We start from the raw sequence: 26,307 nt of genomic DNA on the forward strand, positions 1-26,307 counted from the left end.
TAACACCTATCACATCATAGTTACCTGTTAGTAGAATCTTCTTCCACGTGGTCTCAGAGTCTCCCACATGCCTTCTGGCAAACTCTAGCCGAGATTTGATGCAAGTTTTTTTTTTTTTTTTTTCAACAACGGCTTTCTTTTTGCCACTCTCCCATAAAGGCCAGTTTTGTGAAGCACCCGGGCTATTGTTGGCTCAGTGGCTCCCAGCTCAGCCGTGGAAGACTGTAACTCCTTTAGAGTTGCCATAGGCCTCTTGGTGGCCTCCCTGACTAGTGCCCTTCTCGCCCGGATACTCAGTTTTTGAGGACAGCCTGTTCTAGACAGATTCACAGTTGTGCCATATTCTCCCCATTTCTTAATAATGGACTTTACTGTGCTTCGGGCGATACTCAATGTCTTAGAAATTTCTTATATCCTACCCAATTGGTGCTTTCGAAGAACCTTATTCCGGATTTGCTTTGAATGTTCCTTCGCCTTCATCATGTAGTTTTTGTTAGGAAATGCACTAACCAACTGTGGGACCTCCCAGAGACAGGTGTATTTAACCTGAAATCATGTGAAACACCTTAATTGCACACAGGTGGACTCTATTCAACTAAATGTTTAGGTTTTTTTTATCTTATTTAGGTGTGTCATAGCAAAGGGGGTGAATACTTATGCAATCAATTATTTTCGGTTTTATATTTGTAATTAATTTAGAACAATTTGTAGATTTTATTTCTCACTTTGACATTATGGACTTTTTTGTGTTGATCATTGGCAAAAACTCCTAATTAAATCCATTTTGATTTTATGTTGTAACACAATAACACAGTAAAATGTGGAAAAGTCCAAGGGGGGTGAATACTTTTGAGAGCCACTGTATTGGTAAAACAGGACACAATTTCCTACTAGAAATTCTAACTCAGACTGGCTGCTACTAAGAAGGGACACGCACAATTTACAGCTTTGAGCCTTTTAGTATATCCCTGAATAAGATATCAGTTTGAAACTTACACAACTTACCAGTAGCCCCCTCTCCCCACAATAGAAACGTCAAAATACAGAAATGCTTTACAAGAAAGAAGAGCTGCATCTTTGCCATAACCTACTATTTTCTTTAATGTCTTTTCAGCCACTGTCACCTGATCTGACAGTAGGGTTGCTAACAGGTTCCAGAATCTTGGGACACTTTAAGGAAAGTCAGGTTTTGTAACTCACCTCTCTAAACTGCAACGTATTCAGTAAAGTGACTGTGAATTGTGTGAACTGTCGTTAAATTAATTGAATTGTTTTACTTAGTTTTTACCAAACGCACACACGACATCAATCAGACCTATACAGTGACTGATTGGCTTTCTGAGTCTCTGACTGGGCAGTACTGTGTGAAACAAGTAATATTAAACATACAGAAACTTTACCTGCTGTCACAAGTTGAAATGAAAGAGTGCAGGTCAGTGCAAAGTTATCTATAATAATGGTGTTGCACTATTTTGGTAGATATTGTTTATTGTATTAAAAAATTCAAGCAAAACAGTTAATTGTTGTTACGAGGCTCTCTGGATAGAATTGCCACCATAATTAAACAATTAAATACATTTATTAATCTGCTCAAGCCATTCACACTCACTTTACATGCTGAATACATTGCAGTTTAGAGAGGTGAGTTAAAAAACCTGACCTGCCTTAAAGTGTCCAGAGATTCTGGAGCCTATCTGACAACCCTATCTGAGAGCTATGAGGAAAAAATTACCGTGATGAGTGACCTGAATCTCCCTGCAAGTGTGTGTGTAACACATATCAAATAGGCTACGAAATTGTTTAAAAACAATTTTAATACAACACAACAGTTCTCAAATGGTTCAACTTGTTACAGTAATGTAACATTTTACTTACTAAAGCATATTGTTCAACATCATCTTGCACATCTGACAGTTGTAAAGTTACAAAAAATATATATTTCTGTGCACCGATTATTATTTTTGTTTTCTCAGTATGATGTCTAAAACATGTCTCAGATAAAGCAACAGAGCACAAAAGTCTACAACAGTTTGCCATTACTGTATTACAGGTTTACTGCATAACTTTACTCCATGAAAATTTATGATGTGACTGCTCTTGCATACGGGGGTATGTTTGCAATCAGTAGCTGCATGACGTGTTTATGTGCATGCGCCACCAGTAATAGGGAGTTGAGAGCCGCGACAGAGTTCATCAAACGTGTTCTTGTTATTAAATACAAAAGTTACACAAGATACAAAAGATTTGTGTCTTTTATTTAAATAAGAACCGCATACATTGGAGGGTTATAGTAAAGTGGATGTGCTTCTGGGCGGATATAGGATTCAGTTTCTGTTCACCAAATCCTAAGTATTCGGCCAAATCTGAACCCTGCTCAAAAAGTAGGTATTCGGGCCGAATCCGAAACCGAATCCTGGATTCGGTGCATCCCTAGTAAAAAAAGAATATGAATTTCAGGTGAATGTTGACAAATTAAAAATCACTGATGTACATTGTACACATTCAACACCAATAAACATGCTGAAAATCTTACGTGTAACATGTGATATGGTGCCCTGCAGCAAAATCAGAGTTCATCAGACACAAATGTGTGCGGATAGGACATAAAGAGCATGAAGCTCCTCCAGAATTAATAGGATCTGCATTTGTGAAAAGTCTTAACCCTTTGTGGTCCTATGTCGGACCAGGTCTGACATTACAATTTTCCCTTTCCAGTTCAATGTCGGACCCTGTCCAATATCATCAAAAAGCCGTAAAGCACAGGTCTCTAGTTGTTTTTTCTCCAGAAAAAGCTGAGAAAACGTTTCAATGGCTGAATGAAACCAAAAAAAAGGGCGTATCTCATAGCCCCATGCATTACAGAGATAACACAGACATAACAAAGGAGGTTCCTGCTTCTGCACCCAGAGCTCAAAGAATATCACAGACATTTGCAGAGCATTTTGAGATGTTATAGTAATACAATAATGACTTGGATCGAGGAGTTTGGTAATAAAACGAGTGATCTGGAGAGGATTTATCAGTATGCACGTCTAAAAGAGGTATGTGAAAAATACAGCGAACAAGGGGTGGGGCTTGGCTGGAGGTGTAGTACTGAGTGTGTTTTTGCGATTCAATGCCTTTTAAACCTGTTTTACACTGAAAAAAAGTAAAACACCACGTGTGAAAATAAATTGGACCTAACGGGCCTGACAAACGCTCAATAAATTTACTTAAAATAACGGCCTGTACAATAACAGCCTGTGCATTATTTACAACATATTCATCTCAACAGTAACCAAATATGACAATATCGTCCACATTATGTTACTTCGATCCGTCACCTGCATGCCTCTTCAGATAATGGGGCTGATTTTACTCCGAAGAGTATATTACATTTTTCAAAAGGAGAAAAAACACCTGTTAAGATTACAAACTAGAAATAAAACAAAGCCAGTTATTTAATTTCAGTGAGGCAGTTTATTTTTCACTTCGTAACTAAAGTTTTTTTTTTGTACCTTTTTATATATATGTAAAACAGAAATACTTGTCCACCTGGTGGTGCAACAGTTCCGTTGCACCCTCACATTAGTATAAAAATTACTTAAATTACATAAATTTGTATTTAATTTCTCCAGAATCTAGAACTAACATCCACTGTTTCTAAAACAATATTTTCTTGTCAATATGATGGGTTTGCCAACATAAAAATAGCAATTGCCTAATCGGTTGCGGCTTTCTGTACCTTTGATAGAGCTAGTGGGAATGATCCCCTCACCCGTGCCTCCGTATCCTCCTGATACAATGCTGGTCTCATTCAGGTTGGGCCCTGACACCATTACTTGCTGCAGGTCCTGTGGATAGGACAGAAACAAAACAGTTCAAAACAGTGGATAAGAGAGATGTCTCCATCACTGCAAACACAGCTTCACAAAACACCTATAAAATAGTGTTAGACACAAAGCAATAAGGAAATATTGGATCATAAAGCTCACTTAAACAACTGGGGGTTAAAAACTAAGTAGCGAGGTTCCGAAAAATATTCTCACACGCTACTTCAACTGTTTGAATAACAGGCCTGTCATTTTCCTTTTCATTGTTAACATCTTTTTACACTTATAAAATGTAAAGTCTGTTTCAAATCTATTTTCAAAATGTCCACTCTAGTTTAAGATCTGTCCTCTAGTCTAAATCACTCCAAGCAATTAAAAAGAAAAAAAAACACATAACAAGTGCTCTGACTTGTAGAAGAGTTTCACAAAAGGACAAGTGAACTCCTCTCAATCTGTTCAAACTCCCGCCCAACACTGAGAATAAATTAGAAACCTACAGACAGAAAACAACTCAAATGTTTAAAACTCTTAAGCTGCTACATCTCATACTTATTTGAATTACCCATTCTAACCACAGAAATGAATGTAAAAGCATTTAACTACACTTCTGTATACCATGTGTTTTGTTTTACGTTTTTGTTTTTTGTTTTTTTAATTCTAACTGCTCAGGGACTGCTGTGTATTACTAATGCGTTTAAATTATATTTGTGTATATTTTCAGTCTTTATTAGTGTTAAGAATCCTTTTTAAAATTACATGTGAACATTTTTACTATTTGCATATTAACATTATTTCTATTTTGAAGTTCCTTGAGTTGAAGTGACAAGAATTTACAAAAACAAGTTTGTACAATCAAGTTTGTAAATATAAAACAGAAGCACACTCTTAGTACACTCATGTAAATGCTATTTATTCCCCAGGAAGCTCAATAAATATAGACGGATAAGGAATACATCTGGGAAGCCTTTCTTCCGTTAATTTCAATACTAAGGCTGTAAAGGTTTAAAGGTTTAAAAATGGTAAATTAAAATATAATATTTATAACTGGAAATGTACTGTTAAGGCTCCTGTACTTTTTCAAAGATTAATCAACTGTTTACATTAACAGTTTAATCGATTTAAAGGTGATTGACAGCCTTATTTAATACAAGGAATAAATCACTGACTCATTCACAGTTACAGCAAAAACACGCCTTATAGCCACAAATGGATTTTTTTTTTTTAATTCTTTAACCCTCTGTAGCAGAGGGAGATTCTGTGCTGACTCTGCTGGCGTATTCACAATGCTGCAGGAAGAGGGCAGCAGTCGTCCAACAACCAAACAGGGAGGTGGGAAAGTGGGTGTGTGGACTTTCCCTCTCTCCGAATGGCTGGGAGGAGGGTCTTGGGGAGATTGTTAGCCCTATAAGATAATGCTCTACTGTTTCCTCAGGTCTGCCCTTTTAGACGTGCTGTGTGTGCGGAAGCGTTGGTCAAGGACCTAGAAACCAGCTGGGAGAAAGACAGCAATGAACAAGCCAGAGAGTGACAGTGGGGAACCCTTGGGCAGACCCCCAAAGTATTGTTTAGAGCAGGCAGGGAGCCGCTAGAGTAGGTCGGTGATCCTGGTCATGCGTGTAGCGGCGACCGGGATAACGCTTCCGAGTGCAGCACCTTTTATTTGTAGTTTCATTACTGTTTTATTTTTCCTTGTTCTTTTCGCCTTATGTTTTCATTATTATTTTGGGCACCTGCGAGTGCGCCCTCAGTTAATTCTATTACCAGCTTTGGTATTTCCGTGGTGCTGTCTATCATCATTGATAGGCAGCCCACAGACAACAGTGCCCTCTGCGGGTAAAAAGTGAAAGTCCTGAAAATAAAACTGGGCACCTGTGTGGTGTTCCAAGTACAACTGTTCTGTCTCCCGTGTCAGTGAATCACCCACCACCCTTCCACACGTGGTGTGAGAGGTGGGATTCACTGGCATTGCCCGTAAAAGCAATGCACCCACAGAATCAGTACAAAGAAGCCATGGATGCCACACAATTTGCAGCCATGATGGACCTCCTTTGCCAGACTCTCAATTCTGCGGTGCAGGGGGCGGCTAGACCCGCAGCCCCAGACCACCACTGCAAAGACCCACTAAAATGACGGCCGAGGATCGACCTGAAGCCTACTTGGAGGTGTTTGAGGCCATGGCGACATTGGCCGGGTGGCCCCAGGCACAGTGGGGTAGCTACTTGTTGCTCAAGCAGCAGCGAGGACGCTGTCCCCGGAGTGCATGCTGGATTACCCCCTGCTGAAGGCAGCCATCCTGAATCGCGTGGGGGCCACACCGGAGGGCTACCGGAAGAAATTCCGGAAGGAGCAGTTTGCGGCGGGGAAGCACCCCTGAGCTATCGCCCACCGCCTAAAGGATTACGCCATGGGCTGGCTGAACCCGGACGCGGTCACCAAAGCCAGGTTGGTGGAGCGGTTTCTCTGGAGTGTCTGGCCCCGGGACCTCGGCTATGGGTCCAGCGACAGGCACCAGGTACTCTGGATCGGGCGGTCAAACTGGCGGAACAGTACCTGGCAGCGGAGCGAACGCCTGCAAGATTGCCTCGGAGGAGTGCAGCTACCGGATCAACCCCTCAACTGGCCCCGGAGAGGGTGAAGGGACTGGGGGGAAGGGGTAGTCCAGGATTTGGTCGGGGGGTGTCGGCGGGAGCTCCCAGCCCTGGAACTGGGGCAGGGTGGGGTTACCCACGGGCTGCTGCAGTGTCGGACCGGGGTCTCATGCGGACACCTTATCGGCGAGCCCCTTTTATGGCTCCAGTGTTTCCACCCCTTGTCGAAGCCTCGGGGAGAGAAACCAGCCCATCAAGGTGTCGGACGTGCAGGGAAGTGGGCCACCTCGCCCGGGATTGCCCCGTGATGGAGTGTGACCTCAGCCGACCAGCTAGGCGCGTTCAATTACCTCAGTCACTTCAGCACAAGGGTTTTGTTATTCCATGGTGCAAAAACCCAGGCTCTCCTGGATTCAGGGTGTGGTCAGTCTCTCGTACAGGAGAGCCTAATCTCACTAATCTCGCATAAATGTATATTGGGACGGGTGCATATTAAATGTATTCATGGGGATGTACGCCCTATCCCAAGATCAATGTTAATATGACTATTGGCCAGCAGGTGAAGCAGGTGCAGGTAAGATTATGTCCTCAATTGCCAGTGCCGGTAGTTCTGGGATGGGACTGTGAGCAGTTTAAAGATTGGTTGGCTGCCCTGACAGCCCCATCCTCCTTACTGGCTAAGAAAGAGGAAGTAGTTGGAGAGATTTTTCCCTTTCGTGATCCAGCATGGTTTTGCCATAAATTTAAACCCTGTCAAACTAAACGGGTGCGCCGGATCGCTAAGAATGAGGGCTGGCAATGGAGGGAGTCGGAGAAGTTTCAGGTGGGGGCGGTTGGTGAAGAGTTGTGGGGAATGTCAGAAGGCCAGCCCTAGAGACGTTCCACGAGCCCCTCTGGTGCCTTTGCCCCTAGTGGAAGCTCCGTTTGAGCGCACTGCGATGGACATAGTTGGACCTCTGGAGAGGAGTGCGGCAGGATACACCCACCTACTTGTCATTTTGGATTACGCTACACGTTAATCCCCTCCGATCTATGTCAGCTAAGTCTGTTGCCAACGAGCTTGTGAAGGTTTTCTCCCGGGTGGGGATCCCCAAGGAGATACTAATCGATCAAGGCTCCAATTTTATGTCCCGGCTAATCCGCGGAACATGTAAGCTTTTGGGAATTAAGACCATTAGGACCTCTGTGTTTCATCCTCAGACCGATGGTCTGGTAGAACGCTTTAATAAAAACCTTAAGAACATGTTGCGCAGGTTTATTCGTAGTGATGTGCGTTACCGGGACCAGCTGATTCCTCCCCTTCTCTTTGAAATCAGAGAGGTACCCCAGGCTTCCATGGGGTTTTCACCATTCGAGCTGTTGTATGGGAGGAGACCCCGGGGCGTGCTCGTTCTGGTCAGAGATATGTGGGAGGAGCAGCAGGACAATTCGACCAATACCGTCCGGTATGTGTTGGATCTGCGCAAATGTCTTGAGTCTGTTGGGAAATGGGCGCATGACAATTTGCAGCAGGCTCAGCGCAGACAGGAGACACAGTACAACCGAGGAGCCCGGTTGCGCACATTTCAGCCAGGGGATAAGATACTTCTATTATTACCCAGTTCCGAGTCGAAACTCTTGGCTAAGTGGCAAGGACCCTATGAGGTTACACACCAGGTTGGGAAGGTGGACTATGAGATCTGCCAGCCGGAGCGACGGAGAGAGAAACACATTTATCATATAAACCTCTTGAAGCCTTGGTTGGAACCGGAGGCGTTGCTAGTGGCGCACGCAGATGACGTCCCAGACCTGGGACCTCACTTTTCTGTGTTGGCGAGAAAAGGATTGGTACAAATTGCGGAGAATCTGACACCAACACAGAAATGTCAGGCTCACGGTCTGGTGGCTGAGTTTCCTGACGTGTTCTCTTCAGTCCCAGGGCAGACTCGAGTAGCCCATCATCACATTAATATTGAGCCGGGGACTCGAGTTCATCAGAGGCTGTACCGTATATCTGAGCATAAAAGACAGGTAATAAAAGCAGAAATTGATGAAATGCTAAGACTGGGGGTAATAGAAGAGTTCCAAAGTGACTGGAACAGCCCGATCGTTTTAGTCAATAAGCCTGACGGGTCAACTTGATTTTGCATTGACCAGACGAATCAATGAGAAATCTAAGTTTGACGCTTATCCGATGCCCCGGGTAGATGAATTGCTGGAGCGACTAGGCACCGCTCATTTTATGACGACACTGGATTTAACGAAGGGGTACTGGCAGATACCCCTGACCCCTGAATCTAGAGAGGGGACGGCGTTTTTTAAGTCCCTTCGGGTTATACCAATTTAGGACCATGCCCTTTGGGTTGCACTGAGCACCTGCCACTCCATCAGCAGTACGCCACTCCTTACATAGATGACGTGGTTATCCACAGTGAGGATTGCCCGACTCATCTGTGTAAGGTGGCGGCGGTGCTGCAGTCCTTGCGGAAGGTGGGGCTCACGGCTAACCCAAAGAAGTGTGCCATTGGGAAGAGTGAGTCAGAGTATTTGGGGTATCGAGTAGAGAGGGGCCAGATCAGACTGCTGGTTGCTAAGGTGAAAGCCTTGGCTGACTGGCTGGTTCCTACAACCAAAACCCAAGTGCGCTCTTTCTTGGGACTAGCGGACTATTATAGGAAGTTCATCCCGAGCTTCGCTACGCTCGCTGCTCCCTTGACAGACCTCACCCGGAAGGCTGCTCCAAATAAGGTTCAGTGGACGGAGTTGTGCCAGAGGGCCTTTCTTGCCTTGAAGCGGAGGCTGTGTAGTAATCCAGTGCTATGCAGCCCGGATTTTGGCAAGAGGTTCACCCTGCAGATGGATGCGTCAGAGACAGGTCTCGGGGCAGTGTTGTCTCAGGAGGTTCGGGGAAGCGAAAGGAAGAGGAGGAAGCTCCTCCCCCGCGAGAAAAATTATAGCATCGAGAAGGAGTGTCTCGCAGTAAAATGGGCAGTCGAGTCACTCCGGTACTACCTCCTGGGGCGACACTTCACCCTAGTTACAAATCATGCCCCCTTAGCATGGCTTCACCGAATGAAAGACAGCAACACCAGAATCACACGATGGTACTTGGCCTTGCAGCCCTATGCCTTCAGGGTAGTCCACCAAGCAGGAAAGCTGCATCAAAACGCAGACTTTTTCTCTTGGGAAGGCATGGGGGTGTAGGATTTTCGAATGAACTGGTGGTATCATTCTGAGGGGGAGGATATATATAGCAGGGGGAGATCTATGCTGACTCTGCTGGCGTATTCACAGTGCTGCAGGAAGAGGGCAGCAGTCGTCCAACAACCAACCGCCTGTGAGTCATGGCAGTGACACGGGGAGGTGGAAAAGTGGGTGTGTGGACTTTCCCTTTCTCTGAATTGATGGGAGGCGGGTCTCGGGGAGATTGTTAGCCCTATAAGATAATGCTCTACTGTTTCCTCAGGTCTGCCCTTTTAGACGCACTGTGTGTGCAGAAGTGCTTGTCAAGGACCGAGAAACCAGCCGGGAGAAAGACAGCAATGAACAAGCCAGAGAGTGACAGCGAGGAACCCTTGGGCAGACCCCCGAAGTATTGTTTAGAGCAGGCAGGGAGCCGCTAGAGTAGGTCGGTGATCCGGGTCATGCGGGTAGCGGCGACCGGGATAACGCTGTGAGTGCAGCACCTTTTATTTGTAGTTTCATCACCGTTTTATTTTTTCTTGTTCTTTTCGCCTTCTGTTTTCATTATTATTTTGAGCACCTGCAAGTGCGCCCGCAGTTAATTCTATTACCAGCTTTGGTATTTCCGTGGTGCTGTCTATCATCGTTGATAGGCAGCCCATGGACAACAGTGCCCTCTGTGGGTAAAAAGTGAAAGTCCCAAAAATAAAACTGGGCACCTGTGTGGTGTTCCAAGTACAACTGTTCTGTCTCCCGTGCTAGTGAATCACCCACCACCCTTCCACACCCTCTTTTTACGATCATCACTCTTCATGATTCTGTTCTGCTGCTCGAATACTGAGATATTTCAATTTATCATTTTGCTCTATTGCTCAAATGGATCTAACTGGCTCCCGTCATGCTTGCAGGCCTCTGTTGCTAGATGCCATTTACTTTGTATCGTGTACATTTAGAATTTAGGGAGTTAATTGAGCAAGTCATAACTTTAGGTCATATACCAGATATAAATCCAACTGCTGTCAGACCCCAAATTAAAAACAATGTTAGTTTACCTTTTCTAATTCCAGCTAAACCATAGGGACTGCTACCCTAGTAAGCACTATACGGCTTGTTTCTTCCTCTCTAATGTTGTTCATTAATAAGACAGTGTTTATGGTTACCATCTGTCAATTTGAAGTAATGCTTCATGATGGCACCTTGAAATGAAAAGTTTAATTTAGTTTTATTAAAATGTGAATGAATGAAACATTTTTGAATTTTTTTTTTTTTTTTTTTTTTTTAATTATTTTTGGCGACTTAATTTAAAATATATTTTAAATAAATGAATGATAGATAGAACAAGTACAGAAAAGGAATATTGTGCCTACGGAATGAGGTATCCTTGTGAGTATGGAGTGCACATTTTCTAGTATAGCAGCTGGTTTACACACAGCAAGCCCAACCCATATAAACTTCTTTGCAATCTGAAGTATAAACGTCTGGTTATACCTGCTTTCTTTCAGATCTCTGTCTAACAGTTTAGATTACATAATGTCTAATATCACATAAATATTACATGTATCACTAGTATATCTGTTTATTCTCTGGGTATAAAGTTTCATTTATCAATTTATCAATTGGCTTAGACGTTTCAGTGTTTAATGAGCTCTGGTAAATTATTAACAGCACTGTGCCTCCTTTCCTCTGCAGAATCAAAAAGTTGTAGACTTTCCAAAAACAGTAAAATTGTTTGTAAGAGATTTTACATGAGGTAGTTAAAGGTCAATATTTATATCAAGAAAATGGTCTTTATAGAAGGTCACAAAGTGACATTTCAATTGCTTTGGTAAGTCAGTTTGTGGGAATGGAGTTTGCAAAGTAGAGTTTTTCCAGGTAGATAGAAAGTAACTGAATTTGTATTCACACAGCATACACATGTCATCCCTGCCTGTGCGGAATAAGCTGGGATTAGAAACAGAGCATCTCTGCACCTTTGATGTAACCCAACAAACTCAGGATCACAGCCCCCCCAACACATTTCCTTCAGAAATCTATAGTAATGTTCATAAAGATGGTATTATTGATAAACTGCTAATTTAACTTTTCTGCAGCATTTACGTTTGTTTGTTTTTTTAAAAAGTGGTTGTCAGTGGTGAAAGCACAATGAGCCACATTCTGAGAAGTTCTGGTTAAAATAAATAAATAAATAAATAAATAAATAAATAAAAAAGTAGCGCTGGATATTTTAAGTGCCATGAGACTTTATGATTCTCGGTCACTATCTTTAAGCATTATAGAAACTCAGTACACTGCAGTATGATATTAAGTCTATCTAGGTGTTGTTTTGCAAACAGTGACTTTCGTTTTAACTCTTAAAACTCAGCCACATCCATTTTGGGGAGCCAGCACACTGCAGGTTACGCACATATTACTCAAGCACAGTTCATGCTTAAAAGAACAGACTCTGGGCTTTACAAAGATGGTGTGTGAATGCGGTAATCATAGCCGGAACTAAGATGACCTGAAATTAAGCCTCTCATCAGGTGACATGAGTTCACAGCTTAGGTTTCATTTTGAGTCTATTGCTCCGTCTTTGTAGCAGCTAGACTGAAAGGGGCAGTATCGTTGGAAAGCTCAGAAGCTCAGTCCCCCCAACGGTCATTTCATATTGAGGTTCAATGGTGCAGTGTTGTTGTTTTTTTGTTTTTTTTTAACCATCTATGATTACAATATATATATAGCAGTGACCAAACATTATATTTTTGGAAAAGCATGTGCTAGACTAGTAGTGGTCTGCTTGTAGTCTGACAAAGTACTCCATTAGTGCAATGAAGGAGCTTTATTTCTGCTCACAGCAAGGCAAGATCAAGCAGAAATGAAGTTTCTGTGGAAACTTCGTATGTGTTGTAAAACGCGAGCGTTGACGTTGTTTGACTATTCAACTGGTTGCTTTAAAAGTGTATTACAAGTGAATTCAAAGGCCATAATCAAGTTTTTTAAAGGAATTATAAGCTGTCAAAACTGTCACTTGTCCATTTGACCTTGTGTATCTGCTGTATTTATGGAGATAGAAGCTGTTACAATAGTCTATTGTCCAGTTTGACCATGAACCAAAGGTCAAAGTCCAAGACATTTTTGGAAAAGTCTTAGTTGGTTTCCTATACATGTTCAATAGTAAATATGAGTCTATCTGCAGTATTTAAGGAGATTTAAGTTATTATGGCGTTTACTTGTCCAGTTTGATCAGTTACGAAAGGTCAAAGGTCAAATTAAACAGCAAGGACATATTTTAACAATGGTTCCTACACTACGGGCCTATCTGCCCTCTTTCAGGAGTTATGAGCTGTCCAGTTTTAGTGATCATTTTTTAATTAGCCAAATGTCCATTATCTTGGTCTAGGAAGGTCATAGGTCAACGGGGAAAAAAAGTTGGTCTTACAGAAAACCAGTGGTTTCCTATACATGTTCAGTAGTTCTATGACCCTATCTTAAGAACATAAGAACATAAGAAAGTTTACAAACGAGAGGAGGCCATTCGGCCCATCTTGCTCGTTTGGTTGTTAGTAGCTTATTGATCCCAAAATCTCATCAAGCAGCTTCTTGAAGGATCCCAGGGTGTCAGCTTCAACAACATCTTGTCCCCGTAAGGACTTATAGGCGGTTTAATTTTGGGGGGTCATGACCTGTAACCCCCAAATCCATAAGTCCGATTGGCACCAAAAGCAATAGCAACTCAGGTCAGTTAGAGTGCAATAGTTGTCCCAAGTTTCGAGTTAATCAGTTCAAAGCTCTAGAAGGAGATAGGTTCCAAAAATCAGTCAGAAACATGGAATAAGAAGAAGAATGAAGAAACAGAGAAAACAATGTCTGCGTTTTACAATGCAGACAACAAGAACATTTAACTTTCAGCATCAAGGCTCCTGCAACACAAGACTGGCTGAAAATGTATGTGGAACTGGTGATGGCACCTTTAATTGTGTACAGTAATATGGGAAACAGCATGCAGCAGCTCCCATGTTCAGTGTTAGTGAACTCCTGTTTTCATTACCACAATCTGACAGGTAAATGTTTTATTGTTTTGTTTTTAGTTTTTAGTTTTTTTTACTGCAAATCAAGCCACATTATAACCCCAATTATTTCTATGTGTTGTGCTTTCACCTTAAAATGATCAGTTTGAGAAATAATCGTAATTTTCCCTGCAACAGCTAACATTCCTTTACTACAAAACTGATGCTACATATATGGTTTTTCTATGTGGTACTGTTAGGGGCATAATTCAAGCTAACACCTCATATGCTACATATTGAAATCTCATGCAGCCCATACCAGGATTCTCACCACGGACCTGTGTTATGAAACTGATTTGCGAGTAATCGCTGTTGCACACAGGGCTGCGACGTCGCAGATTTTCACTAGAAACCAGTGACTGCCAGATAGCAGTCGCAAGTAGCAATTTCCATCGCAGATCCTGTTTTATGACATACCATGGCACTCATACTACTAGTTGGCTGTGGAACTGTATGCTTTATTGAATGGTTTCAATAAAGGGCATAATAATAGCAGCATGCTATAGACCGCCAGATTCAGATGGTGAGCAAAATAATCTGTTATACAATGACATTAGAAATGCGTGTAGCAAAGGAGAAGCCATACTAATGGGGGATTTCAACTTCCCCCATATAAAATGGGAAAACCCGGTGGGGAGCACGACGGATGAAATTGAAATGGTGGAAATGACAAATGACTGCTTCCTAACACAATTTGTCAAGGCACCGACTAGAGGGGAGGCATGCCTTGATTTAGTCTTTTCAAATAACGAAGACAGAATAACTAAAACAGAGGTCAGAGAACCACTGGCAAACTCAGACCACAACATGGTCTCATTTGAAGTGTTTTTTAAAACCCCAAAAGTAAAGACTAAAGCTAAGGTTTACAGTTTTAGAAAAGCAAATTATGAAGGTATGAAACAGAGACTAACAGAAGTAGATTGGAGTAAAATAGAGAAAACACCCACAGAAGAAGGATGGTTGTTCTTCAAAAATGTAGTACTAGAGGCGCAAAACAATTACATCCCTAAAGTAGACAAATCTAAATGTAAAACTAAATTGCCAAAATGGTTTAATAGATCAATTAAAAAAAATATTCAGCGAAAAAAGGCACTTTACAGAGCATTAAAAAAGGACCAAAAAGAAAGTACGCAGAAAGAGTACACAGAACTGCAAACGCAAGTCTAAAAGGAAGTTAGAAAGGCCAAGAGAGAAATAGAAATGAACATTGCTAAGGGAGCTAAAACCAATTCCAAAATGTTTTTCCAATATTACAACAGCAAGAGAACATTCAAAGAGGAGATTAAATGTTTAAGAGATACAAATGGCAAAATGGTAGATGAAGAAAAAAAAATAGCAAATATATTAAATGATTACTTTTCACAAAGGAAGATACTGACAACATGCCCCACATGTCATCCAGTTCCTATCCAGTTTTAAATAACTTTAGCATAACTGAGGCAGAAGTGTTAAAGGGACTAGGAGCTCTTAAAATAAACAAATCCCCTGGGCCGGATGAGATCCTCCCAGAAGTACTCAAAGAAATGAAAGAAGTAATTTACAAACCGCTAACCAAGATCATGCAGCAGTCTCTTGACACAGGGGTGGTACCGACAGACTGGAAAATTGCAAACGTAATACCGATCCACAAAAAGGGAAACAAAACTGAACCAGGTAACTACAGACCAGTAAGCCTGACTTCTATTATATGCAAACTTATGGAAACTATAATAAGATCCAAAATGGAAAATTACCTATATGGTAACAGGGTCCTGGGAGACAGTCAACATGGTTTTAGGAAAGGGAGATCGTGTCTAACTAACTTGCTTGATTTTTTTGAGGATGCAACATCGATAATGGATAATTGCAAAGCATATGACATGGTTTATTTAGATTTCCAGAAAGCTTTTGACAAAGTCCCGCACAAAAGATTAATTCTCAAACTGAACGCAGTTGGGATTCAAGGAAACACATGTACATGGATTAGGGAGTGGTTAACATGTAGAAAACAGAAAGTACTGATTAGAGGAAAAACCTCAGAATGGAGTGTGGTAACCAGTGGTGTACCACAGGGATCAGTATTAGGTCATCTGCTATTCCTAATCTACATTAATGATTTAGATTCTGGTATAGTAAGCAAACTTGTTAAATTTGCAGATGACACAAAAGTAGGAGGAGTGGCAAACACTGTTGTAGCAGCAAAGGTCATTCAAAATGATCTAGACAAGATTCAGAACTGGGCAGACACATGGCAAATGACATTTAATAGAGAAAAGTGTAAGGTACTGCACGCAGGAAATAAAAATGTACATTATAAATATCATATGGGAGATACTGAAATTGGAGAAGGAATCTATGAAAAAGACCTAGGAGTTTTTGTTGACTCAGAAATGTCTTCATCTAGACAATGTGGGGAAGCTATAAAAAAGGCTAACAAGATGCTCGGATACATTGTGAAAAGTGTGGACTTTAAATCAAGGGAAGTAATGTTAAAACTGTACAATGCACTAGTAAGACCTCATCTTGAATATTGTGTGCAGTTCTGGTCACCTCGCTAGAAAAAAGATATTGCTGCTCTAGACAGAGTGCAAAGAAGAGCGACCAGAATTATTCCAGGCTTAAAAGGCATGTCATATGCAGAAAGGCTAAAAGAATTGAATCTGCCCTTTCAATTTTTGTCTGTCAGTCTTGAACAAAGAAGACTACGTGGCGACCTAATTCAAGCATTCAAAATTCTAAAAGGTATTGACAGTGTCGACCCAAGGGACTTTTTCAGCCTGAAAAAAGAAATAAGGACCAGGGGTCACAAATGGAGTTTAGAAAAAGGGGCATTCAGAACAGAAAATAGGAGACACTTTTTTACACAGAGAATTGTGAGGGTCTGGAATCAACTCCCCAGTAATGTTGTTGAAGCTGACACCCTGGGATCCTTCAAGAAGCTGCTTGATGAGATTTTGGGATCAATAAGCTACTAACAACCAAAACGAGCAAGATGTGCTGAATGGCCTCCTCTCGTTTGTAAACTTTCTTATGTTCTTATGTTTTCTCAGGTAAAACATTCTGATGACAATATGAACTTGTCTCTGCATTTTATAATCTCCCCACTGACCCCACCACCACACACCACACACAGTATACTTTTTTTTTTTTTTTTTTTTTTTAACAAAAGGTTTAAATAATTACAAAACAAAATTATTTTGTTTTAATGATGCCTGACCCAAAGCTATGTGGTGGAAAAATAACAGTATCTGAGGCAAAGTCAAGTTGTCAAAACAAACACGGTTTATTTGTTAAATACAATCATATACCAAAAGTCCAGATTTATTCATTATGATAATAGTGCTATTGGGATTGCATTATTTTAAACTGGTGGCAATTATTATGTGAATAATAATAATAATAATAATAATAATACAAAATTAAATGTGTATGTGAATAATAATAATAATACAAAATTAAATGTGTACAATAATAAGTTAAATAACACACAAACGTGATACAATAAATAAAACGGACCAAACTCAAGTGACAAAAATAGTGACAAGCGCTTCCTCACTAGATAAAATCTTAAAGAAACCCACCAGACTCCTAAATAATGATGCTTTGTTGCAGTAGCACCTGCATGTTATTACCTGCCCCACACCTTTAAATAGTGAGGCTAAATATAGCTTGATTATCAGGCATGATCCTAAAGACTAACAGAAATGTCAAGGTAGCGAGTGTGTTTAGCTGGCTATATAGTTTTGTCCAAAAGACCATTTTCAGTAAACTTTCAGAAAAGTAAACACAGATCAGTACACTTTTTATTTAAATATGTTTGCTACACAGCGCTGATTTTTTTTTTTACACAGCCGAAGGACTTTCCTTATGTATATATAGAACTTCTTTAACACAGTTAAAGAAAAAATAAACAAAAAAGGCTTTATTTTCAAAATTCGCGCAGATAATGCATGACTTAAAAAAATGAATAACTATAATAAAATAAACATTTCAAAAAAGGATATCATGTAAACAGGTGTAAATCGCTATATGTACATACATAAGTGTAAAAATGAAGTAATTATTTACAAAAATAACATAAAAGGCTTTTTTATTTTCACACTAGACTATGCATAGCACGACTAAAAAAATGAAAATTATAATAAAATAAGCATTTCAAAAGAAAATATTGTGTAACCAGCTGTAAACTGAGTATATGTAGGCCTGCATACAGAACTGTAAAATTTAAATCATTACTTATAGAAAGGAAAATAACTATGTTTGTAACGGGAATGCGCATTCAAGAAAACATACTTCAAAGTAGCCCCCATACAGATGTAACACTTATCAACTTGTCATGTGCATTTACCACATACTCCTCTTTCACACTGGGCACAGATATCAGACGCTTTATTTTTTATTGCATTTAGTTACTGGACAGGGCAGGGTCAATGTGCTGCCAACCTTTCACTGGGGTCAAGCCACCGACCCTTCCTGCAGCTGTGGAGCCCGACAAACCATGTCACACATCGTCGACGACTGCCCACTGACCAAGTTCCCCGGTGGACTGCCTGCTTTGCACCTTGCTGATAATGATGCCGTTCAATGGCTTGGCACGACACGCATATGATAGAAGAAGTTACTTGTCATTGTTTTCTATTGCGTGTCACTTGATGCGCACTGTATCCAGGTTGAGCTGCGTTTCCCTGTCGCTTAGCAGCTTTCTGATCGAAATGTTTCTGCCAAAGCTTCGTGGCTAGCATCATAAGATGATATTTTCCCTGGCTCATTATACAAACCAAAGAAATTGATGGCTGCCATGTCCAGTACATTGTAAAATACTGGACACCAGCGATTGCTTTTACAGAGTACTAAGCTTTGCGCAGATGGTGGAAACTCTCTTCCAGCTTTGTTTACTGTTCCAACCAGGCTGTGTTTTTTCTTCAACTGTTTTGCTAATTACAGTGAAATACAAATTGTCACTGATAACATTCATCCCTTTTCTTAAGCACAGTTACATCAGCCTAAGTAACACATTGCCACCCAGTCTCTAACCAGCTGCAGGAGGAGTTTCATCTTTGCACAGGTAGGGGTAGGGTCCGCTGCCAGCCAAAACTTGATCCCAAATTTGACAGGTTTGTTTAACGTGTATTGTATCCACCGACGCTATGTTTTTGTCGGAAACAGCTGCTTGTCCATGTATTGTTTTATGTTTAGCTTGAAACAGGCAATGCTGTTTTCAGTGAAGTCTTTACAAATCCCTGCTGCCAATGCAAATATATCTGTATTTGCTCTCAAATCAAAATGCAAAAATATCATGATTTCTCAAAAAATTCTTGCATTAGTAATATTATAAGACAGCAAACTATATGCTCACGTAGACAGCCAGACGGCAGTTCTCCAATTGATAAGATTACAATAGAGATTTGGATAAAACATATCTAGACTTCAAGAGCAACATTTTATTCAAATACATACTGCTGTAAACTCAGCAGAGGTAGAAATAGCAAATGGGCTTGTATACATATACAACATAGCGTATTGTAGGGTATATTGAGAAAAGCATGTATTGTAACAAGCTGTCAAAATGACTACTTTTGGCGGTTCTAGGTAGAAGTGCTTATAACTTTTTATTTTTATTTTTGCGATTCTGACTTTCAAACACCATCAGGATATTTATTATATATATACATTCAGGAAAAGTCAAGAACAGACAACTGCTGATCTTTAAAACATGCAGAGTAATTTAAATTTTAAGTGAAAACCGTCAAAATGACTACCGTGGCAGTTCTAGTGTTAATTACAAATAAAGGAATAAGTTATTTGGTAGATAAATGCACAGAGGAATAAATACATTTAGAAAGAAATATTTTTTAAATAAATACATGTTTATAGTGTGACGGGCACAGCTGGACTGCCTCACCGTTGCCACCTGATGGCGAATGGAGTGCCGAACACGAAGCCAGTTTTCTACATAGGTTAACGTGTAGCAGAATATGCTGGGAGTGAGAAATATGGTACGGGAAAGCTGAATTACTATTGCTGCGTTTCATTATTAGTTATTGTCAAGTTCCAATATTGTTAAATGCATTACCCTGTAACTTATTACCCTTCTGGTGTTATTTGTGTAATATGTGGATGTCACCTTGAGAGGCAGAGTAGTGCTCTGGGGTGGGGAAGGGCTGTCTGTGTCTATGTGGGGGTGTGTGTGGATGGATGCATGCTGCCGATTTGTTGTTAGATGCATAATAAACTGCATTAAATGCGAGATCCTTTGTGTGTGTCTCCACTAATTATTGTGCTTGCTACAGTAATATAACTGCATGAATAAATTAAGAAAGAGCAAGCTAGAAAAATACATGTCATTAATTATTTGGCTGATGCGTTTATCCACAGAAATTGACATGTATATACCTATATAAAAATGACATGTTTTTTATACACACACACACACACACACAGTATTCAGACCCCTGACCAATCCTCTCATATTACTGAATTACAAATGGTACATTGAAATTTCATTCTGTTCGATATTTTATTTTAAAACACTCAAAATCAATTATTGTAAGGTGACATTGGTTTTATGTTGGGAAATATTTTTAAGAAATAAACTCAAATATCTTGCTTGCATAAGTATTCAGCCCCCACACATTAATATTTGGTAGAGCCACCTTTCACTGCAATAACAGCTTTAAGTCTTTTGGGGTAAGTATGTACCAACTTTGCACACAGTGTCTGAGTGATTTTGGCCCATTCTTCCTGGCAGATTTGCTCCAGGTTGTTCAGATTGGTTGGACGACGCCTGTGGACTGCAATTTTCAAACAGTTCCACAGATTCTCAATGGGATTGAGATCAGGACTTGGACTGGGCCACTGTAGGACATTCACCTTTTTGTTCTTGAGCCACTCCAATGTTGCTTTGGCCTTGTGCTTGGGATCACTGCCCTGCTGAAAGGTGAATTTCCTCCCAAGCTTCAGTTTTTTAGCGGACTGAAGCAGATTCTCTTGCAGTATTTTCCTGTATTTTGCTCCATCCATTCTTCCTTCAGTTTAACAAGATGTCCTGTCCCTGCTGATGAGAAGCATCCCCACAGCATGATGCTGCCACCACCATACTTCACTGTAGGGATGGTGTGTCTTGAGGCATGGGCAGTGTTAGGTTTGCACCACACATAGTGCTTTTAGTTTTGGCCAAAAAGCTCTATCTTGGTCTCATCTGACCACAAAACCTTTTCCCACATCGCAGCTGGGTCACTCTCCTGCTTTCTGGAAAACTCCAGACGTGCTTTCAGATGGTACTTTTTGAGTAATGGCTTCTTTCTTGCCACCCTCCCATACAGGCCAGTGTTATGCAGAGCTCTTGATATGGTTGACTGGTGCACCATTACTCCACTCCCAGCCACTGAACTCTGTAGCTCCTTCAAAGTGATTGTTGGCCTCTCTGTGGCTTCTCTCACAAGTCTCCTTGTTTGAGCGCTGAGTTGTGAGGGACGGCCTTTTCTTGGCAGTGCCTGGGTGGTGTGATGCAGCTTCCACTTCTTGATTATTGATCCAACTGTGCTCACTGGGATATCCAAACACTTGGATATTATTTTATACCCTTTCCCTAATCTAAGCATTTGTATTACTTTATCTCTAGCTTCTGCAGAATGCTCTTTGGTCTTCATTTTCTTTCAGATACACAGCCTTACCAATGATCCTTCAACAGTGGGGTTTTTATCCAGAAAATGTGACAGCAACTTTAATGGTTCACAGGTGGAGGCCAATGGTAAGGTAATTGTGTCCTCGTTTGGGCAATTTCTTTCATCGGTGCAAACTGGGAGCTTCCACAGCAAGCAAGATATTTCAGTTTTTTATTTTTCTTAAAAATATTTCCCAACATAAAACCAGTGTCACCTTACAATAATTGAGTCTGAGTTTCAGTGTTTAAAAATAAAATATCAAACAGAACGAAATTTCAATGTACCATTTGTAATTCAGTAATATGAGAGAATTGGTCAGGGGTCTGAATACTTTTGCAAGCCACTGTGTGTGTGTGTGTGTGTGTGTGTGTGTGTGTGTGTGTGTGTGTGTATTGATATTAAGAGGAATAGTAGTTCCTCATACAAGTTAGAAAAACTTGTCGGAAACTGCCCGGATTTAGTTATACAACAAGACACTAGTAATCCTTTGCTTGCAGCATCTGTGAAGTAGTGGTTAGAGAACTGTTGTCCAGTTAAAAACCCAACTATATAAATGGGTAATTGTGTGTCACAATTTTAAGTTGGCCTGGATAAGCGTGTCTGCTAAAAAATTATAATAATGGCTAGTATTTGGATGGGAGACTGCCTTGCAATACCAGGTACTTTAAACTTTTCGTTGGAGTTATACTCAAGGATGTATGTCGAGGGTAAGTCATATGCAGGTAAATCGCGTTTACCCACTTTGCGAAATTCACCTCTTTTATGGGCCAATGCATACCAGAAAAGTACTGAGAGAAAAAAAAAAGAAACCCAGTTTAAATGAACTGCTGCACATTGCAAGCGACGCAAACTATGTAGCATTCTTCTGTGGATAGCCCTTTTTTTATTCCTTCGCCGTCCTGTGTGCATTGTACATAAGCAAAAAACAAACAAAAAACGTCCACAAATAACATTTACAAAAAAATATTCTCTAAAGCGGTTAACGTTGCTGTTGACAATGAATGACAACGAAGTTTTAATCAGCATATCGGTGCGTCTCTACTGCTTTTGTGTGACCTGTACTGTACAGTAGGGGGTGGGACAAACTGGTGCTGCATTTTTCGTTTAGGTGCTAAAATCTAGTTCTCAGTATTGGACGTAAAATAGAAGAAATGGGTGACAAAAAAAGCTAATTATATTTCGGCTGATGATCGTTTCAAGATATTTCCCAAAGAAACTGTACATGCAGATTGAGGTAACTGTTTTGCATATCTTAACGTGTCTTTGGAGAAAATACGATCGCTCGCTATTTAGCTTGAGAATCACACATTAACAAAAGGCTACTACAGAGGCTGCTGAACAGAACGTAAAATAAACAGCTTTCAGAAACCAAACTGGAAAGTCAGCCCAAACAAAAAGGTATTCCTGCCTTCAAGTTAAATCAGTACTAAAACTGATCTAGCACAGCCACCTCGCCTCAACCTGCTGCTTATTTTTTCGAAGTTGGATTTTTAGACCCAAATAGCCACGTTTTCTTTGTTTTGACTCGGTACTAATGAAATAAATTATTGGATGAGACAAATAACATGACAACAAATGTGCTGCAATACATTGCATTTATTAAAGTATGCCAGACACCCTTGGGTAACCGAGTTTTGAGGCTGTTTCTAATCGAGTTCCACATCTGTATAACTTGGCAAAGCTTTGCCTTAACTTCCAACCAATTCAGTGGATTCAAAGTTGCCTTTAACAAATGACAGTGCTCTGTTTTAGTAAGGTAGAAAGTACCACTATTTCAGGCTTTATAGTGCTCTGAAATACTGTCTACTAAGGTTTATTTAATGTTTAAACAGGTCCGAAAAATGTCAGTGAAATCCTAATTTTATTCTGCAACCTACCCGTGAAAAATAGGTAAATTTACCACGATTTAAAGTAGACCCCTACATATAAGGGATACAGAGTTTACTCACTTTACTCTCCTGTGCTGTGCAAATCCTGTGTTAGAGACAATGTATTTTAATAAACACATACAAGTCTCATCTATCTCCTATCTCGGCTCGTTCAGTCACTGTTAAGGCAGGTGTTTGACAATACCGTCCACAAATGGTATTTTTGTGGACGTGAGCTTCACACCACGTGAGCTTCACATATATATATATATATATATATATATATATATATATATATATATATATATATATATATATGTGAAGAGTTTAGATGCAAAACGCGATATACGCTATTTGCACCAAAACTGAGCTAAAAGTAGGATCATTCATCTCACAGTGTCTACTTTCTGATGTTCAGTGTCCTTTGTCCTCAAAACGCTATATACACCACGCTAAATACAACTCAAATGATCGTTTCTTTCCATAACTCGCTATACGCCAGGCTTCTAATTTAGCAAAATCCAACATATCCACTGAGCCAATCGGGGTGCAGTATCACAGTTGTGTGACGCAGAGCCCAGGAGGAGTATAGTAGCGTATTTAATCTTGTTATTGTGATTTTATGATTAAATGATGAATAATTTTAAAAAATGCAGGTAAGTCAATTTTCTAACAGGGTGTAGAAATGGTGAATAAGCATTCACAAATAATGCTTCTGTAGTGCTTTCAGGTTCTTTTGGGACAGAAATGAGACTAAAACTGTTAGCAGTGAAGGCTCAAGCCGTTTATTATTTACAGTAATTAATCACCAAATAAAATGATAACACGGAGGGGAAGGAAACTGGGAGTTGAAACAAAAATAAATTGATTGTAGTATTTGTTTTATGTAACTCCCTCTATCTGTATCTCTCCACACACACACACACACACACACACACACACACAATGCCATTTAATGGTGTTTTCCGTTTGTGTTCTCCTTCTGCATGAGATGTGAAGTTAAATCGACTGAATTTATTGAAACGCGTTGCATCTTTAGAAATAAGTGTAAAGTCATTTTACAAAAATGTGGAGATTTATACTTAGTTACGACCCTGACTGAAGATTTTAGCAAAGGGGGCCGGTTGTACTAACGAGGTCAAACAATAGGTCACATATTACTAAACATTTTAGAACTAATAAACAAACAATTAACATAAGGAACACTATCCTAGTATGTTACTTAAAACATAATAACACAGTAGTCATATTAAAGTGGAGTTCTTATTTATAAACAGTAACACGTTTAAAGCTTGGGACTCCCTGTCTGTAGCTTGTGTTGTTTACATTATCTTCAGTACATTTTAAGTGATTGAAAGCTAAAATTACTTTTTTAAAAACACACTTTTCTTATACCAATACAGTATTGGTAAGCGATAATCAGTTTGCTTGAAAACCAGCCTTTAATCACTGATAATAGGTGCACAGGCAGCGATTCCGTGAGTGCTGCAGGGCTCAAGCACCAATGGGAGAAAATAAGGTCCTGCACAGTGCAAATAAATCACCTGTTCTGTCAAATTATAGCGTGGATGCTTCACAAACAGAACTGTTATTGCAGCATTTAAAAATATAAAATCAACTTATATACAAAGACTCTCAGCTTTGTTGAAAAGATCTGAGTTTTCCTTATTTTTCTTTTGGATTGGTTTTGCTCTCATTAGTATCTATACTAGATACAGCGTCCGTCAGTTCTGGTAGATTCTACTGTATTTGCTGAAGTGGTTTTTCTCCCACTGCTAATTTAAAAAAATAGCCACCTAGCTATTTCATCCCGAGGGCTCAACCTGCGTCATGCCTACTGTAGATGCCTGTAACCAGATCCAGACTGCCATGCTTGATCGTATGCCTGGAGAGGACATTCATCTTATGGACTGTGGACTGCCCTTGTAACTTCCAGAGAAATGTGCTGAAAAAAATGAATGCCTACGAGGCTGACTGCAGTCATACAGCCGGACTGGAAACTACCATACAAGTCAAAATAGGCTGCAAACTGATGCGTCGCAAGAACACTGACATTGCCACTGGTCTCATCAATGGAGTAATAGGGAAGCTTAAAGCTGTTTCCTACTATCTGGAAAACACAAGATCGGTTAAAACCATAACCATCTCATTTAACAATGGAGTCACCCATACCTTTGAACATTTATGCTCAACGTTTGAAATCATGGACCGAGTCTACATTGGGAACTGCTCTCTAACAGTCATTGGTGCTCATTTAATCACCATTCACAAATGCTAGGGTAAGACTCTAAAAACAGTTAGGATGGATCTTGATAACTCCATTTCCTCCTATGGACCAAGTTTTGTTGCACTTTCCAGAGTTACATCCTTAAGTGTTGTCCACCTTATCAACTTTTTGACCCCACCTACATTAAGGCACCTCAAACTGCAGTTGCAGAGTACAATAGGCTCAGGGGATTTATTGCCCTAAGCTGATAAGCTTGAAGGAGACCAACATGCACAAGGGACACAAGGTAAAAGATCGAGTGCATTTCATTCACCGAGCCATCACTAATGTTCAAGAACAGCAAAAGCCTCAATCTTCTAAGAGAACACTTGCAGTCACACACCCATTCAGAGGTTTGAGCAACCCCAATTTCACCTTATGCTATGCAAATGCAACATTGCAGTGCCTTCTTCACTTGCAGCCTCTGAAGGATTCATTAAAACACAGTCAACAAGAGGCTATCAGGAGCTTTGTTCACAACTATGAACACTTGCCTTCCACTGCATCTCTAACTACTGGGGATATTTGCACTTCTTATGAGAACCCTTCAATAGAGGTGAGCAGCAAGATGTTGCAGAGTTTCTCACCAAATTGTCTGAAATTTGTAGTGAAGTACCTGTCATGGTTTCAGTCACAAGAAGTCATGACATTCTATGTAGTAGATGTAACTGCTGTCCATCAAACCGACAGGTGTTGCATGTTTACCCTCTACATGTACCTGCTGGTACAGATTCCATGTGATTGGAAGAACTAATTTATAGAAATGACAAATGGGCAACGATTCTTGGTAGCAATGTAGGTTGTAGGCAATGCAAAACTTCTCCTGAAACGTGGTCTTATTCAGTCAGCAGGAAGAATGATTGCAGTCCAAACCAGACAGGACTGCTCCAAAGCAACACAATGCCAAGTTTACTGCTGTTCA

The 26,307-nt window shown here is 40.4% G+C and overlaps 1 protein-coding gene across 3 annotated transcripts in view; it reads right to left on the minus strand.

Moving 5' to 3' along the window:
* Positions 1–26,307, minus strand: part of LOC121320425 (arfaptin-2-like) — a 66,424-nt gene that overhangs the window by 18,520 nt on the left and 21,597 nt on the right. For all 3 annotated transcript variants that reach the window (XM_041258750.1, XM_041258751.1, XM_041258749.1), the window contains exon 3: positions 3,725–3,833. In XM_041258750.1, coding sequence (XP_041114684.1) covers positions 3,725–3,833 — 109 coding nt within the window. The remainder of the gene's footprint in view (positions 1–3,724; positions 3,834–26,307) is intronic.

Source organism: Polyodon spathula, chromosome 9 (assembly GCF_017654505.1).
Source record: "Polyodon spathula isolate WHYD16114869_AA chromosome 9, ASM1765450v1, whole genome shotgun sequence".
NCBI lineage: Eukaryota > Metazoa > Chordata > Actinopteri > Acipenseriformes > Polyodontidae > Polyodon > Polyodon spathula.